Source organism: Planococcus citri, chromosome 5, assembly GCF_950023065.1.
Source record: "Planococcus citri chromosome 5, ihPlaCitr1.1, whole genome shotgun sequence".
NCBI lineage: Eukaryota > Metazoa > Arthropoda > Insecta > Hemiptera > Pseudococcidae > Planococcus > Planococcus citri.
In genome coordinates, this window is record NC_088681.1 from 14,593,597 (window position 1) to 14,612,683 (window position 19,087).

The 19,087-nt window shown below is 36.5% G+C and overlaps 1 protein-coding gene across 2 annotated transcripts in view; it reads left to right on the top strand.

The window, feature by feature from the left end:
* LOC135849167 (uncharacterized) overlaps positions 1-19,087 on the top strand; it is a 108,998-nt gene that overhangs the window by 89,005 nt on the left and 906 nt on the right. Inside the window, exons 4-10 of one of the 2 annotated variants that reach the window (XM_065369441.1) lie at positions 1,438-1,483; positions 1,931-2,023; positions 2,256-2,485; positions 17,244-17,369; positions 17,496-17,585; positions 18,596-18,755; positions 18,851-19,051. In XM_065369441.1, the coding sequence (XP_065225513.1) occupies positions 1,438-1,483; positions 1,931-2,023; positions 2,256-2,485; positions 17,244-17,369; positions 17,496-17,585; positions 18,596-18,755; positions 18,851-19,051 (946 nt within the window). The remainder of the gene's footprint in view (positions 1-1,437; positions 1,484-1,930; positions 2,024-2,255; positions 2,486-17,243; positions 17,370-17,495; positions 17,586-18,595; positions 18,756-18,850; positions 19,052-19,087) is intronic. The other variant, XM_065369442.1, reaches the window with a different exon arrangement.

Here is a 19,087-nt window from a genome sequence, read left to right on the forward strand (position 1 = left end):
TCTTGTAGTGTCTATAGAGGTTCAGCGTAACAGAAGTTTGACATTTGTACACCTCCGATCAACACTCCTCCATGCCATTTGCCTGAGCCATCATCATTGGTGCTTTCTTATACACGTAGCTGCAGAGTGCCACAAATTATATGTATATTCTCCATATAAGCTTAGATTAAACAAGAGTAGGGACAGAATGCAGTCCAGTTGTACTCTTCTCTCTGGGTGGAATTTCTCCGACATTATTTCTCTGTTAATTCATACATTTGCTATGCTCCCCTTGTACAGTTGTTTCATCAGCCACACCAGATGTATTGGGGCGCCCATCTCAAGTAGAATTCTCCACAGTTTTTGCCATTGTATGCAGTCCAAGCCTGGACCCACCCACCGAGTTACCAAGAAAATTTTGGTAGGCTGCGACGTATTTGGGCCGATGAGGTAAAAACGGGGCCGATTAAAAAGTTTCCAAATGAATTTTCATGCTCAGTGTCCTGCACTTTAAAAAATGGGAGAAAAACATTTGGCAGATCAATTGAGGAGCCCAAAATCAGGGCCGCTAAAATGGAATATCTCGGTGGGCCACGTGCTCTTGGGTCCGGCCCTGATGCAGTTAAATGCTTTCTTGTAATCTACAAAACACAGCACAGTACACACATTGTATGTATTTGCGTGCTTTCTCAATCAGCAATTTGAGGTTGAGAATCTGTTCCCTAGTTCCTCTTCCTCTTCCTCTCACAAATCCTGCTTGTTCTGGAGGGATTTGACCATGTATGAGTGAGTATAACCTGTTGTACACAATCTTCAATAAGTATCAAATTGGGAAGATTGATATTTTCTTCTCACGTCAGTTGACAAATTTTTAGTGCACACGACCCCCCTCCCCCCTACCCACTCCTATCTTTTCAAAAATCTCAATAGGTACCTACAACTTCTGCTTTAGAAATGGAGCCCAACATGATATTCGCCCCCCCCCCCCGACCTTGGGGGAACGCCCTACCAAACTACTCCCACTTATTATAATACCACCAGCTGTGAGATGTCAGAACATGTCTAATTGTCCAAATCCTTAAATCTTTTTCATAATTCAAAATTTACAACCCTAAGTGGGTATATGTACCTTATCTTTCCGAATTACTTGACTGTAAAAATTCCCTATCTTGATGCAAGGACCATTTTCTATTTTTTTTTTCAGGAAATTATGTATTAAAATAATGAACCAAAATTGCAATTACTACACATTCTCATATTCTGTCCAATAGGTACCAACCTATAATAAATGGTTGGATAGTTTAAGATAACATTCAAGTGTAATAAAATTACTTCTCTCATACTGAAGCCAATAGAGTGCTATACTCATACTAAAAAGTTAATCTTTCTAAAAAAAAACTGCCTGTTATGGCAAATCCTCACAAATACTCTCATAAAACTTAATGGTTTATGTTACAGCTAGAAGATGAAGATGTGCGTGAACTGAAAAATTTAAAGTCATCTGGTAAGTATTGGCTCGTATTACAGCACATTTTATAATACAAATAATATAGGCCTTTAAATTAACGTCATTCGCTAACAACAACATCAACTAGGTACGCCAACAAAGCAAATAAAAAGTTAGGTACGCGAAAATAAACTGCACAACGATAAACCTTTTGAAACTTGTTGACCGCGAGATGTTTGACCTAAATTCTTTCTCCTATAACTCATCGAACCATTCACAATATGACGTACCGTACACTTTGTTTGAAAACCTAAAAAGGTCATTTAAACGCTCCGCCGTTCGACTACCACTCGTATTTCTGCCAGTTGGCTTGTTGCATTTGAAAATTTATAGCTCCACTACCGGACGATATTTCTCTTCACAAAGGCTCGATCTTGTAAATTGAAAAAAAAAAGGAAGCGTTGGCGGTGAATTGAAATTAAACTCGGTTCTTTGATTTTTCAGACGGAATTTCTCTAAGTGCTTCTAAATCGCAGAAATTTACCGGTACTAATGTCAACGGTAGAAAAGAACAACACGCTGAAATCAGCCAACAATGTAAGCTTTAGATATAGGTATTTTTTTTTTTTGCTCGACTAAAAACCACACGGTGTGGTTTTAAGTGCATGTGTGGGTAGCTTTTAGCTGACGTTTTGGACATCTTATTAAAAAAAATAGCGCAAAAAACCACTGAAATAGCATTTGGACTCGGTTCGAGTCGACTATAAAGTATAAAATTCGCAATTTATGACCATTTCGTTTTTTCTCTTTGTTTTGTGTTGTGTGACAGTAAACAAAAACGGAGAATTAATGGAACGAGTTCAGCAAAAAATCGATTCGAAGCAAGAATCGGAATCGGTGCAGCCGAAAACGCAAGTTCTCACCGAAATCGAAATCGCTCCCAAAAGTAATCATAAATGGTCTCAAGATGATGTGCAAATACGAGACAACTTTCAAAAGAAAATGGCACCCGTCAAACAGAAGCACTGGAGCGCGGATAACGCCGCTGCTAATAATTTGGTTGGTAAAAATTTTCATTCTTTGGGTACCTAATTTTTTTTACGCTATTTTTTAATTTTACACTCAGAATAGTCGGTTCGTTTTAACTTTGACGCGAATGTAATTGAAATAAAAGCTCGACTAGGCTTATTATTGTCACCCGGATTAAATATCCTAAGCGCTTATAAAAGATATTCGCGACTGGATTATTTCCTTTAATTTTACGCCACGCCGGACCGGCTCAACGTGAATAATTTTTTTTTTTTACTAAATTCCATTTTTCTTTCTAAACTCGAACGATAAAAATTTCTCTACCAAGAGCACGACGACGACGAAGACGAAGAAGATGGTGAAAATTAACTGGATTATTTTCAAAAGATATTTTTTCGTTGGTATTTTCTTTCGCATTTACCTCTGCAAGTTGTACTTTCTGCGATGCTTCTTTGTGTTTCTTTCTTTCTTTTATTTTATTATATTAAATTCGTGCTACCTACCTACGTTTTATCTTTTCATTCTTCTGGATTTTACCTACGTACGTAGGTAGGCTTTGCTAACGTATAGTAACGTACCTTATCAAATTCGTAGGTAGATATAGCTCATTTTGGTTTTCATATTGACAGCGAATGTGTACTCGTACGGTAGATGCGTATTCTTGATGTCGGTATAGCTCTGAAATTTTAAACAAGACGTATTACTTTATAGTGCGGGCTATAAACTCGATAAATTATCTGGAAAAACACCTGCTGCTGCTTCCATCAAACACCGAATACGAATAGGTATTTCCTTTAGAAGAAAACTAATAGATGTCGACAACCCTTTATTTATTTCCTGAAATAGTATCCTTAATTAAGCGTAGGTATACTTAGAGCTCCTGTCCATATCAAAGGTTAAAAACCCATAAACCAATCGAATTTCACTGCTTTGTGCGTTTTAATTCATCAAATTCTTCACTAAACTGCCTTAGTCAAAGTCTAACTGGCCAAAAGTGCTGTAGGAATAGGTATGTACAATTTGGCTGGCATTAATATTATAGTCGGGGAGAGCCCGCTTCAGGATCTATTGCACCCCCCCCCCCCGTCGATCCTCTGGGACAACTTTTTTCCTTAAAGGGGGAGTCCTAAAAGAACATTTCTAGCCCTGTACTCAAAAAAAAAAGTGGCCCTACTTACAAAATGGCGGCCATTATGATTAACAACCCATGCAAAAAAATAGTACTATGTACTAATTTGATACTGAAAGCAGTACTACTTTCAGTAGTAACAATTTGAACTTTTCAAGTAGTACTCTAGTACCATCACACAGTAGTACCACAGTACTACTGAAAAGTAATACTGCAGTACTACTTTTCAGTAGTACTGTAACTTCACGATTCTATGAAAAAAATAGTATCACACAGCAGTACTACTGAACTACCGAACTTCAGTACTCCTAGAGAATAATTTCTAAACGGTCACCCATCCAACCTCTAGCCAGGCCTGAGACTGCTTAACTTCTGTGGAAGTACTGAAGACGGATCTAAAACATGCTATAGTATTAATATAGTAGGTACTGATGGTGCATTTTTGAATTACATTAGTTGCACAGTGGGCTGTATGAGCACCCTAAAAACGGGCGTGTAACTCAAAAACTTACGATGAACCCTAAAACAATGGTACAATGATATCCTTCCTTATGTTTTTGGGGTCCCAGAATATGAATTCAACAATATTTTTTTTTGTAGGGGTGGGGGCGAGGGGGTGAAGGGGGCGAAAAATACAAAATTCGACTATAATGATGTGTGATATGTCGAAATGTATGTTTTCGAGGTTGTAGATCACGAATTTGACAATATTTTTTTCGTAGGGGTGAATGGTGGGGGATGGAGGGGGTGAAAAATTCAAAATTTGACCATAATGATGTGTGATATATCGAATTGTATGTTTTTGAGGGTGTAGATCACGAATTTTACAATATTTTTCTCGTAGGGGTGAATTGTGGCGGATGAAGGGGGTGAAAACGGTGAAAAATTCAAAATTTGACCATAATGACGTGTGATATGTCAAAATGTACGTTTTTGTACGATAAATCGATACACAATCGATAAATCTGACTCACAACAATATTAAACTTGCCTAACATTCGACAAATCGAAAACAAACTTCAACAAAATAAATGTAAATATTTATTACAAACGGTCATTGACCTAACGATCAATAAACCAGACAAAAGAGACTGAGCAAAATGCTCGATGACTTTACTTTACGACGACAAGAATAATATTAACGCGAACGAACTTATTAACTAACGAAAACAACGAAAAAACAACAATAATTTAACAGCCAACAGTTTACGCGATTTTACGAAAAGAACTAAAAAACCATTTTATACGTAACCAACAATATATATATCGCGAAACCGAAATTTATTTTTAATAAAAAATAAAAACTTAAAAGTTACCGAACATAGTTCGTTACGGTTACGATTCCAATTTTGCCAACACCCCACCATAAAAATATTTTCCCTAACACGCGTACCACTAAAATAAACGTAAAACTTGTTGCTTCTTATCATTACCGGTGTTTGTAAACACTTTGAAACAAAAATATTTTTACAGCAAAATTTCAGTTAAACTATACTTAAATTACATAAAAATCGACTCGAAGACTTAATTTAAGCGTTAAATAATGACTCACAGAGTCTGTCGAATACGGTACGTGTCGTGGCTTTGGTTAAAATATCGGCAAGTTGATCCGCCGAAGATATCTTTTGCAAGTAAACGATCTGTTTTGTGACTAAATCGCGTATATGATGATAACAGACATCTATATGTCTGGTACGTTTCGATTCGACCGTATTCGCAACGGCAATCGCTGCATTAGAATCGCAATACACCGGTACGGTGTCAATACGAACTTCTAATTCGACAAACAGATTTCGCCAAGCCAAGACTTCCTTTCCAGACGTACTTAACGCAACGTATTCAGCTTCACACGACGAAAGACTAACACAATTTTGTTTCTTGACTACCCAGTCAATTACGTTACCATAATGTAACACAAAAATTCCAGACGTTGACTTCCTATCTAAACAATCACCAGCGAAGTCCGAATCTACGTACACTCTTACAGAGTGTTTATCAACTACTTCAGGTATTACGTAGGTAAGTTTCACGTTCAACGTACTACGTAAATACCTGAGAATACGCTTACTATATTCGAATAGCTCCTTGTTTGCCAAGTGCTGGTATCTGCTTAGAAAGTTTACAGCAAAAGCGATATCGGGACGTGTTCCCCTAGCTATGTAACTTAAACTTCCTAAGAGACCACGCACTTTGGTTTCATAACTTTTATCGAGCTTGAGATTGGTAATTTTCAAGCCCGGTTCGATTGGAGTTGAAATACTATTCGAATTAGATAAACCGTAATCATTAACTAACTGCTCGATATATGAATTTTGATGTATTTCTAACTTTTCTTTACTACGATTAATTTCCATTCCAATGAACTTCTTGCATTGTTCCAGGTCTCTGATTCCAAAACGCTCATTCAATCGCTTGACCAACCACTCAATTAGACGATCATCGCAACCTGTAATTAGAAAATCGTCTACGTAAACGACAAACACGCAACGTAGAGGATTTTCGGCATCGAAATACACACAAGGATCGACTTTACTCCTTACGAAACCGAGCGAAAGTAAGTACTCGTTCAATTTTGCGTTCCACGACTTGGGACTCGTTTTTAATCCATATAACGAACGTTTGAGAATATATACGACACCTTTCTCTTCGTTAGTCCCTTTCGGTGGGTTGAACATAATACCTCGGTTTATATCTCCATTGAGAAATGCAGTACTCACATCTAGCTGTCTCAACTGCCACTTGTTGACCATAGCTAGATTGAGCATCGAGCGTATTATCGGTTGATTAGGTGTTGGAGCGTATATTTCATCCAACTCATAAAAATGGTTGTCTTTGAAACCACGCAACACCAATCTAGCCTTAAATTTCACCCCACCATTCGAGTTGATTTTTTTCTTTAGAACCCACTTACTGTCTACTTTCGAATAATTCTCTTTATTTACGCTTTTTTCAGATGCTGAATACCAAACGTCTTTGATCTCCATCGCCTTTAACTCTTCATCTATCGCTACACGCCAAAATTTCGCTTCAGGACCGTTTAACACTTCTTCATACGTAAGGTCATCGACCCCAGCGAGTGCAAAGCAAGCAAAATCGTCGCTACGTTCATCCGAAGATGATATATCGATTAAACTACGATCTACTAAAATATCACCGCTACGTTCGGCTTCAGTCAGCTCATCTGGGTTTATCCAATTGGAGCAACCGGGAGCTGAATCAACGTTACATACCGGTGTTACCGTAGGTACGATATTTACATCGCTTACACTCACTGATACCGATGTTTTTAACAAATGATCGTTAATAACATCGTGTATCTTACGCGTTTCGTCTACTTCTACGCAACTCGAATTCGTAAATTTATTTCGTAAAACGTCGTACAATACATAACCTGTCTCTGTAAAACCGAGTAAAACCATATCGATCGACTTCTCATCAGTTTTCTTTCTCTTTTCAGGCGGTACCAGAACTCGTGCAACGCTTCCAAACAATCTTACTCTCGATAAATCTGGCTTTCGGCGATTCCACAGCTCGTACGGTGACAGATCGTTCAAAGCAGAATGCGGTAAACGATTGTACACGTAGTTCGCCGTGTATGCAGCGTAAAGCCAAAATTTATTCGTTAAACCGCCTTCGTATAACAGAGCTCGCATTTTTTCTTGGATGGTTCGGAAAAAACGCTCGACGGTGCCATTATGCTGTTTCTCATACGGCTCACTGTTCTGCATAGATATGCCTTTTTCGTCGACAAACTCTTTAAAGGTACCTCCGATAAATTCACTAGCGTTATCGCACCTGATACGCTTCACTTTCGTACTCCATAACGTTTCACTAATATTTACAAATTTTTTTAGGTAGGTACCTACTTCAGCTTTACTTCTCATTCCGAACGTTACTCCCCATCTCGTACAGTCATCTACGAAGCCAATCAAATATCGCTCGCCTTCTAGTCCTTCTGTAATAGGACCCATTACGTCTATATGAACGAGATCGAGCGGATTCGGATACCTATACCTACTTGAATCGTAGGTATGTTTCTTTTGTTTTGCTTTACAGCAAATTTGACACTGATTGAAAGGTGGGCAATCACATCCACGTAACTCAGGAATCTTATCTAGTACCGTCTTGCTCGTATGAGCCAACCTACGATGCCAGATGTCACCTTCACCTTTTAACCTATTTACTTTCTTTTTATTTTTCAGATTTACATCACTGTCACTACACGTACTGGTATTTCCTATACCTACACTTGAAACGTTCGAAACTACGACTCCAGAATCATTACCTATCGTCGTCGAGGTATTATCTACACTTGTCGAGTCACTATTATCGTTTGTAATCAACGCAGATGAATAATTGGAACAAGAATACAAGAGAGGAGGTATATTGATCATAAATTGAATTGTATACAATCCATTATCGTTAAGAACTAATCTAGATACTATATTTCCCGCAGGATCGACCAAACGAGGATCTTCATCGAAGAAGAAACGATAACCGTTCGCTACGATTTTCGACACGGACAGAAGACTAAACGAAAGACTAGGTACATAGTATACCTCGTTTAACCAATAGACGTTTCCGTCATCGGCTAAGACTCTCAATTTACCAACTCCCTCTTTCATCAGAGATACCTCACAATGAGCGGATTGCAAACTCTCGTTTACTTTCCTCTCATCGAGTAGGACTCCGGGATGTTTTAGAAAATGCGAAGTCGCACCACTGTCGACGACAAACGTGATAAAATCGACGCCGTCGTCGTCGTTTGTCTCGACATACGCATTTTCTTCACCGAGGTTTAAAGCGGTCGAGTCACCTAAAAAATAATTCGAACCGATATTTACGTTACGCGAATTTCCGAAATTTGAAATCGCGATACTATCACCGAAACTGCTACGACCGAACCTATCTTTCACGAATTCATCTACGATATTACACCTACGACCTTCATCTAACGAAAAATTTTCTTTTTTTCCAGATGTCGGCGGAAAAAGACCTAACGCGATAGACGGACGAGGACCTGACGAACCGGACGAACCTGCAGTACCAGACGTACCCGACGTACCACTCGACGAACCGTTACCACCGTTATTACGCGACGAATCACCGTTCTGCGGACAATTACGACCTATATGCCCGGTTAGATTGCATCGATAGCAAACGATACTTCCCCGAGGGTTGGTATCGTTTCTATAATTCCCTCCGGCGGATCGACAAGACTTGGCCATATGGCCACGTTTGTGACACTTATAGCAGGTACGATCTTTGGCTTGTACGAAGCCACTATTACCGTTACGATCACCGTTACCGTTCGACGAATTACCGGACGAGTTCGAACTACGATTACGCGACTTATTACGATTACGATTACGACTATTATTATTTTTATTACCGGATTGATCGGATGCGGCCATCGCTGAACCGGTACTTGTCGAACTCTTCGAAGTCGAGGAGTTCTTCGAGGCATCTTCCAAACTCAAAAGCAACGACGAAATCACTTTTGGATTTGGGTCTCCAGCTGTGACGTGAACTAGTCCTCGAGCAGTCATACGCACTGACTCGTACTTAGGCGAGTTGCCTAACGCGTTGATCAGATACGTATAGATTTCCGATGGAGTCAATTTCACGTCCAAACTCTCCATATCGTTTACTAACGTATAAAATGCCTCCAAGAACTCCTTCGGACCTTTGTACATATCGATGACAATCTTCGAAATACGAGTTCGACAGTCGATAATTGCTGCTTGGTTTTCCGCCTGGTACAAGGAGTTGAGCTCCGTCCAGAATACGTACGGATCCTCTGTCTCCTTGACCAGTCGGAAAACGTTCTCAGCTACGTGCCTAATTAAAATTTCTAAAGCTTTCGCTTTTTTACGCGACGATAACGTATTTACTTCGAGAATCGCGGTTTGAAGTCCTTTGGCCGCCAAAATGACCTTTATTTTTCTTTTCCAGGACACGAAGCCCGTACCGCGAAAGACCATCGACTCCATTACGCAACTATCACCGGCACCGAACATACTACCAGACGAACTACTCGAATCAGATTCTACAGCTGCTTCGTCGGACTCGTCGTCGTCGTCGCTACTATCACTAACGTCGCTCGGATCGTCGGATGGACCAGGAGGTGGAGGAGGTGGAGGACCGGATGACGGATTAGACGGAGGAGGAGGAGAAGCAGAATCGGTTGGACCAACTTGTTCACCAGAACCAGAACTACTCGTACCAGCTACGTTAGCGTCGCCACTGGAATCAGATACGTTACTTTTCGAAGTACTTTTACCCTTCGACGACTTCGTTTTACTTTCGTTCGAATTTTCGTTTACAGGGAAACCAGCAAAGGTCGTACTGGATTTACGTTTACACTCGTCGTCGTCGTCTACGTTGACCAATTTTCCTGACCGCAAATAGGACAGGACTGTCGACATTTACTTCGTCGAACACTACACGAACCAATACGCTGAAGCTACACAAGCCAGAAAATTCCACACAGGACGTCGAATTGCGAAACAGAGCTTTCACGAACTACGCTCTACGCTACCATGTACGATAAATCGATACACAATTGATAAATCTGACTCACAACAATATTAAACTTGCCTAACATTCGACAAATCGAAAACAAACTTCAACAAAATAAATGTAAATATTTATTACAAACGGTCATTGACCTAACGATCAATAAACCAGACAAAAGAGACTGAGCAAAATGCTCGATGACTTTACTTTACGACGACAAGAATAATATTAACGCGAACGAACTTATTAACTAACAAAAACAACGAAAAAACAACAATAATTTAACAGCCAACAGTTTACGCGATTTTACGAAAAGAACTAAAAAACCATTTTATACGTAACCAACAATATATATATCGCGAAACCGAAATTTATTTTTAATAAAAAATAAAAACTTAAAAGTTACCGAACATAGTTCGTTACGGTTACGATTCCAATTTTGCCAACAGTTTTCGATGGTGTAGAAGGGGCGAAGGGCGGGGGATGAAGAATTTTCTATTGGGGAGCCGTCAAAGTCCCTGGAAGAAAAAATTTATTGCAACATTTTAACAAAATTCACCATGATTCTTCACTAGGTATAATTGACTGTTGTAGTCGCCGGGGCATTTGGGGGCAAAAATGGAAATTGACATCTTGAAATACACTACCTCAAGTATTACTAGCCGCTGGAATTTCCCGTGCATCTACGTGCAAAAATTTTGTTCTATTCCTAGGTATTTATAAATAGGAAAAACGGAGTTTAAACGTAAATTATACCTCTATAATTACTTTATAACAACTAAAATTGAGTAAATTGATGAAAGTTGGCACATTTCGACATATCACACATCATTATAGTCAAATTTTGAATTTTTAACCATTTTCACCGTCTCAGCCCCCACCATTGACCTTTACGAAAAAAGTATTGTCAGATTCGTGATCTACACCCTCAAAAACATACATTTCGATGTATCACACATCATTATAGTCAAATTTTGAATTTTTCGCCCCCTTCACCCCCTCACCCCCACCCCTACAAAAAAAAATATTGTCGAATTCGTATTCTGCGACCCCAAAAACATAAGGGAGGATATCATTGTACCATTGTTTTAGAGTTCGTTGTAAGTTTTTGAATTACGCCCGTTTTGAGGGTGCTCACAGCCCACTGTGAGTTGTAGGGTGATGCGAGGTTCAGTACTACTTCAGTACTATAGTCAGTACATGGTCAGTACTACTAAAGTATAATATTAGTACTACTTCCAGTACTGTAATACTGAGTAATACTGAACTACTAAATAAATAGTACATGAATTTGAAAGTAGTACTGCAGTACTACTTAAGTATAATACCAGTACTACTTCCAGTATACTAATTGTTCATGACTTTGAAAGTAGTATTGTGGTACTACTGCAGTACTACTAATCTATGATTTTTTTGCATGGGAAGTCAGCATAAATCGCAGATTTTGCGTTCCAACGTAGGACTTGCACAAGATTTTTCAAACCGTACAAAGGTAGATCGAAGATCAGGCAAAAATTTATCACCTGTCAAAATTTCGAGTGCTAAAGTGCGTTTTTCGATTTTTGGTGAATTTTTGAAAATAAAATTTAGGCCAAAAATGAAGGAAAAAAATCAAAATTTTACCAAATTGATCAAGAAAGCTGAAATTTGGGATACACCCTTTTTTCGACCTGTCAAGTCGATTGGAAACGAGTTCAAACCGTTTTAAGCAGTTCTGGAGCCTCCAGCAGATTTTTGAAACTTGAAATTCCCACAAAATTCAATCAAAATGGAGTTGAAAGCTGAAATTTATTCTGCGAACTAATTTCAATGCGCTGCGAAGTACTGCAGGTGAATTTCAAATCGTTTTGGAGGCTCTAGCAACTTTTTGAAAATTCCTGGACCCGCCAGCAGATTTTTGAAACTTTAAATTTTCAAAATTTCATCAAATGGAGATAGAAAGCTGAAATTTACTCTACACTCCAATTTTAACACCCTCTGAAAACGACTTCAGTTGAGTTCAAGTCATTTTGGAGCCTCCAGCGACTTTTTGAAAATTACTGAAGCTTCCAGTAGATTTTTGAAACTTGAAATTCCCGCAACATGTTACTAAATGGAGTTGGCAAGCTGAAATTTACTTCGCAAACCAATGTCAATACGATATGAAGTCGACAACGTCGTGGTTTCAAATGGTTTTGAAGCTTCCAGTTACTTTTTGGAAATTTCAATTATCCAAAAAACGCCATACGAACATTCAAAAAGTCGCTGGAGGCTCAAAATGACTTGAAATCCACCAGCAGTCGACTTCGAAGCGTATTGAAATTAGTTTGCAGAATGAATTTCGACGTTCCATCTCCGTTTGATGAAATTTTGGGGAAATTTCGAGCTTCTAAAAACTACTGGAGGCTCCAAAACGACTTGAATCCCCCTGCAGCTGACTTCATATCGTATTGAAATTAGTTCGCTAAGTAAATTTCAGCTAGCCAACTCCATTTCATGAAATTTTGTGGGAATTTCGAGTTCTAAAAATCTGCTGGAGGCTCCAGAACTGCTCAAAACGGTTTGAAACCGTTTCCAATCGATTTGGCAGGTCAAAAATAGGGTACGAGTATATCCCAAATTTCAGCTTTCTTGGTCAATTTGGTAAAATTTTGATTTTTTCCCCTCATTTTTGGCCTAAATTTGATTTTCAAAAAATTCACCAAAAATCGAAAAACGCACTTTAGCACTTGAAATTTTGACAGGTGATAAATTTTTGCCTGATCTTTCGATCTACTTTTGTACGGTTTGAAAAATTTTGTGCAAGTTCTATGTTAGAACGCAAAATCTGCGATTTTCAGCTGACCTGTCAATCATAATGGCCGCCATTTTGTAAGTAAGGCGACTTTTTTTACAATGGCTAGAAATGTTCCTTAAGACTCCCCCTGAAAAAGTTGTCCCGGAGGATCGACCGGGGGGGGGGGGTACAATAGATCCTAAGCGGGCTCCTTGACTATTAAAAATTTTGAACAATTTTGAGCCAAAATACATACTTACTGAAGATTCATGATTTTTAGGATTTTTGAAAAAGTACCATACGACATATCAAAATATATTAAAATTACACGAGAAGTTGACACATTTTCACGAAAATTTATTTGGAGCATTTTTGAAAGATTTTATAAACTCCAAAATTTGGGAACGATTTTTGAGAATTTTGAAAAAATGCCATGTGACCTATCAAATTGGGTTAAAATTTTGCGAGAAATTGAGATATTTCGATGAAAATGTGTTTAGAGAATTTTTGAAGAACTATGCTCATGAGCTCCAAAATGGGGGTCATTAAATTATGACTTTCGGGAATTTTGAAAAAAAAAAAATGTCACCGGACCCATCAAAGTGGGTTGAAATTTCCATCAGAGAACCAAATTTTTTATCAAAACTTGTTTCGAGCAATTTTGAAACATTCTGAGCCCAACATTGCTCAAGATTGTCGAGGGTTTTTGAAAGGTATCGTGTGACCTTTCAAAATGAGCTAGAATTTCAGAAGAAAATCAAAAACTTCTATCAAAACATTTTTAAAGCAGATTTGAAAAGTTACAACTTTGAATTTGGTGATTTTTGGAAACGTAGATATCGAAAAAGGGGTCCATCGAAGTAGGTTGAAATTGTATGAGAAAATCAATTTATTTGAAATGCTTACTAAATCTAAATCATAATCAAAAAAATCAATAAAACATTTGCAAAATATAAAAACCAACAAAAAATCAGTGGGTATGCTCTCCCCCCCCCCCTCAAAAATCCAGAAGATCATTGTCTCACGGTGTCCTCAAAGTTCCTCAGAACCTTTCAAAATTGAATTTTGATGGAAAATTTTGATTTTCTGGTGACATTTTCATCTATTTTTATGAGTCACATGACACCCTTTTCGAAATTGCCAAAAATCATGATTCGATTTAGAGGCTCGAAATTCCTCAAAAATGTTCAAAATACACTTTCGTTAAAATATTTGGATTTTTGGCAAAATTATAACCCATTTTGATAAGTCGAGTGGCACTTTTTTTCCAAAATTCTCGAAAACTATGACCTGATTTTGGAGCTTAAAATTCTTCAAAAATAGTTGAAATGAATTTTCGTGGAAAGTTTCAACTTCTCGCTTAATTTCAACTCTTTTTGATGTGTCGCATGATACTCTTTTGGGAATCCCAAAAATTATGACCCAACTTTGGGCCTCAAAATTGTTCAAAAATCCTCAAAATGTATTTTAGGTAAAATATTTCAATTTCACGCCAAATTTTAACCCATTTTGATAGGCTGCATGACGCCTTTTTGGAGATTTCCGAAGATCACGAATTTATGATCCAATTTTGAAGATCATGGGTCATCATAATTTCTTCAAAGTAGTCAAAATGAATTTTCGTCGAAATATTTGAATTCTTTGCAAAATTTAAACCCATTTTGACGAGTCGCATGACACTTTTTTCAAAATCCTCCCCCCAAAAAACTTGAAATTTCGGCACAAATTTCGTGCCAAATTCTAACCCATGCTGAAAATCCATCAAAAATGCTCAAAATACATTTTAGTCGAAATATTTCATTCTCTCGCGAAATTTTAACACATTTTGATAGGTCACATGACATTTTTTCAAAAATTTCGAAAATCATGACCTAATTTTTAGGCGCAAAATTCTTCAAAAATGGTCTAAATGCATTTTTGTCAAAATTTTTGGATTTCTAGGAAAACGTTAACCCATTTTGATAGGTCGCATGGCACTTTTTCAAAACTCTCGAAAACCACGACCCCATTTTGGAAATCCCAAAAATCATGACCCAATTTCGGGCCTCAAAATTGTTCAAAAATCCTCAAAATACATTTTACTCAAAATATTTAAATTTTTCGTGAAATTTTAACCCATTTTGATAGGTCGCATGACACCTTTTTGGAGATTTCTGAAGATCACGAATTTATGATCCAATTTTGAAGCTCATAGGTCATAATTTCTTCACAATAGTCAAAATACATTTTCGTCGCAATATTTGTCTTTTTCGCGAAATTTTAACACATTTCGATTCGTTACACGGAACTTTTTCAAAAATTTCCAAAATCATGACCTAATTTGTGGGCTTAAAATTCTTTTAAAATGCTCAAAATATGCACATTTCCATCGAAAAATTTAGATTTCTTGCGAAATTTGAGTGCATTTTGATAGGTTACACGATATTTTTTCAAAAACTTTTAAAAGTATCCGATTTTGGGCTCAAAATTCCTCAAAAATGTTCAAAATACATTTTAATCGAAATATTTAAATTTCTCGCCAAATTTTAACCCATTTTGATAGGTCGCATGACACATTTCTCAAAATTTCCAAAAAAAAAAAAACGTGAAATCGTGACTCAAGTTTTAGAGCTTCTGCTTATAATTCTTTAAAATGATCAAAATTCACTTTAGTCAAAAGATTCAAATGACACTTTTTTTCAAATTTTTAAAAATCATGAATTATTTACGACCTAATTTTGGGGGTTGAGCTTATCATAATTGAATCAGTCATTTCGAAAATCCCATAAATCACCATTTAAGGGGTTTTTATGGTTTTCACTGATTCTGATGGTGCTTTGCGAGCTCTATCGGATAAAGTTGGAAGGTAGCTAAAAAGTGCATATTTCAGTGTTTGTCATTTCGAAAACCCCATAACTCCTGCATTTACAGGGTTTTTGAAATCATTTTTTTATAAGACAAACAAAAAACATTAATTTCATGAACATCAACGTAATTCAATTTTTTAATTTATGCCGTGAAATGGATAACATTTTTGTTGCTTCTTTATTACATTAAATTAATTGAGTCGTAGATTGCAGGTATAACTTCAATAAATGAATGAAAATCCATACTCAATCATTTTGGGTATTGTAGTTACTGGATTTTCTAGGATTACGTGTCACTTTTCAGGTTTTAAAAAAAAGTCATTTCGAAAACCCCATAACTCCACATATTTCACAATGGAATTGCTCGCAGCCTACAAAACTTCAAGTTCTGGTAAAGGTACAGAAATATTTGTAATCATAAGACCTATCGATTACTGCACAAGTGTACTGTTATACCATGAAAATAAAGCGCACAAACAGTTTTTTTCATTTCCTGAAAAATTTTAAAAAGTTCAGAATGGGGTTTTCGAAATGACTGATTCAATTCATAATTCTTCAATATGCTCAAAATGTATTTTCGTCGAAATATTTGGATTTCTGGAAAAATTTTAACACATTTTGATAGGTCACATGACACTTTTTCAGAAATTTCAAAAATCATTACCCAATATATATACCTGATTTTTGGGCACAAAATTCTTCAAAAATGACCAAAATGTATTTTCGTTGAAATATTTAAATTCCTCGCAAAATTTTAACACATTTTGATAGGTCATATGATACTTTTTCAAAAATTTTGAAAATCAAATTCTGGACTCAAAAGTCTTCAAAAATGTTCAAAATACAGTTCCATTGAAATATTTGGATTTCTGGTAAGATTTCAACACATTTTGATAAGTCACGAGACACTTTTTCAAAAATTCCGAAAATCATGACTCGATTTTGGGGTACAAAATTCTTCAGAAATAATCGAAATGCATTTTCGTCAAAAGACTTTAATTTTTCGCAAAATTTTGACACATTTTGATTGGTAGCACGACACTTTAAAAATCTTAAAAATTACGACCTGGTTTCGAAACTCAACATTTTTCAGAAATGGTTAAAATACATTTCCGGCGAAATTTTAATCTATTTCGAAGTGTTGCCTATGAACGTAACGCTTCAAATTATCTCGAAAAATACCTGTTGCTATTTCCATCAAACACCGAATAACTACCTACTTCCTTCTCCTTCGGAAGAAAACTAATACATGTCGACAACCCTTTATTTATTTCCTCAAACGGTATCCTAAATTACGCGTAGGTATAGAGTTTCTGTCTCTGTCCATACATCAAAGGTTAAAAACCCGCAAACCAATCGAATTTCACAGCTTTCTACGCTGTAATTTATCAAATTACACGAAACTGTCTGTCCCCGTTCGGTTCATCGTTCTATATCTACGAACCTGTGTATATAGTTCGTGTTCGTATTATACCTAATTAATAATATCGGATCATGAACTACAAATAATCGTGCTTCCTTTTGTTTGTGTTTACGTAGCTGGACCAATTCAAAATGAAAACTGTCGTAAAATACTTACCGGTAGAAATGGCTGATTACATTTATCAAACCGGAGATGAGAGATCTGTTACGATGGCCATTGAAAACTATTTACGTCTCGGAATTGTACGTAGTAAATGGAACATTATTTACATTTATACGTTTTCCAGTAGATACAAGATGACTGCACTTTTTGCTCGATCGAATTGAAAATTTATAACGTGTTGTGTTTCTTTCCTATAATGTAAACAGATGGATAGAGATGAAGCCATAGCTTATTTACAAGAAATCAAATCTATTTTGAATACAATAAAGGAGAATGATTTACGTGATAAGAAACAGGTGAGTAGAGAATATGAATCTGAGATTCTATTTGTAGTTTAAATTGAGGTACATTACTTCATTGTAGACTAAATACCCATGAAACTTACCATACTTCATACTTGATTCCTGCTGTTCATCTGGAACAATTATTGAACGACTTATCATCTAATTTGCTCATTGATCGAGTAATCTGTACGCCAAAGTGCAACGTTGATTCGATTGAGTCCTCGTAGACACATTACGATACGTTTTCAATCATCTAAAAGCATTTTCCGACATTAAAATCATCTTATATACCTACAAGTGTAAATACAAATCATATTCATAAACATTCCACAGGTATTTACTTATACCTAGAATTTACTTACCCACTTTTTCGAATCAAACAGGCACGTTGCTATTTCAATAAAAAATGTTCCTTCTTTGTAAATTTCATGTTGATTTAACAACATTATTTATTCATATTTTTCCATATTCACGAAAGAAAATAACTTTAAACAACCCTCTTTTGATAATCTTCTGGGAACACGTGTTTGGGTTGTTTCCATTTAATTAGGTTTGACCTTCTGGGGAACACTGTTTTCCCTTTTTTTCGTCATAAATTTCTCTTACGTAATGTATTTTTAAAAACTTTTCCATCCCTCTTGTTGAAAAATCTCTACCATGATCTATTTTAGTTTTTATTTTCAGTGCGAAAAATTAAATTGATAGTTTTTCCCTTCTAATTCTGTGCAGCCATGTTTAAAAAAAGAACTGTCGAGCTGGCATTTTTAATGAACCAACTCCCACGAGGATGATGCTGACGACGAATATTAAAACGTTAAAAAAACACATCACGAATCTATTTTCGTAATTAGCTATGTCACAGCGTTAAAAAATAATTAAATTTAATTGTTAAAGACAATTCGAAGAATTTAAAAACTCGGATTAATCTAATGAAAATATACGTCAACACCTGTTCCGTTACAATTAGTAGCATTTGAAATTCTTCAGAGTGGAATTTAATTTCACTGTTTTATATTTTGCAGGAGCAGCAAAGACGTTACATGGAGATGTACGAAAATTCGCGTAATAATAGAGTCGACATGAATCAAGCGTTGTCTGATTTGAAAGATATTCAACAATTAATACAGAATAAATTCCTGAAAAGAGCGTACACTCTGGATAATTTCGAAAATCAAAATACTCGTAAGATGTGACCTATATTTTTGTGTATTTTATGTGTAGGTATTTGATGTTGAAGTTGAACTGATTTCTTATCGTAGAATTTCATTTCTAATTAGGTTACCGATATAATAATAAAGATGAAGTTGAAGCTCCAGAGAATTATATTGACGAAGGTGTACAGTTCCGGTTCTCAGAAAAAGACTATAAAAACTTGGCTGAGAAGTTACAGGGTTTTGAAAGTTTGTTTTCCGAGTCGTCGATGGAAGGTGTTATTTACGAGTTAGCCAAAGTGTTATTCTATCAGTCGTTTTCGATGAGTAAGCATTATACCTATATCGAGAAACTTGAATGAA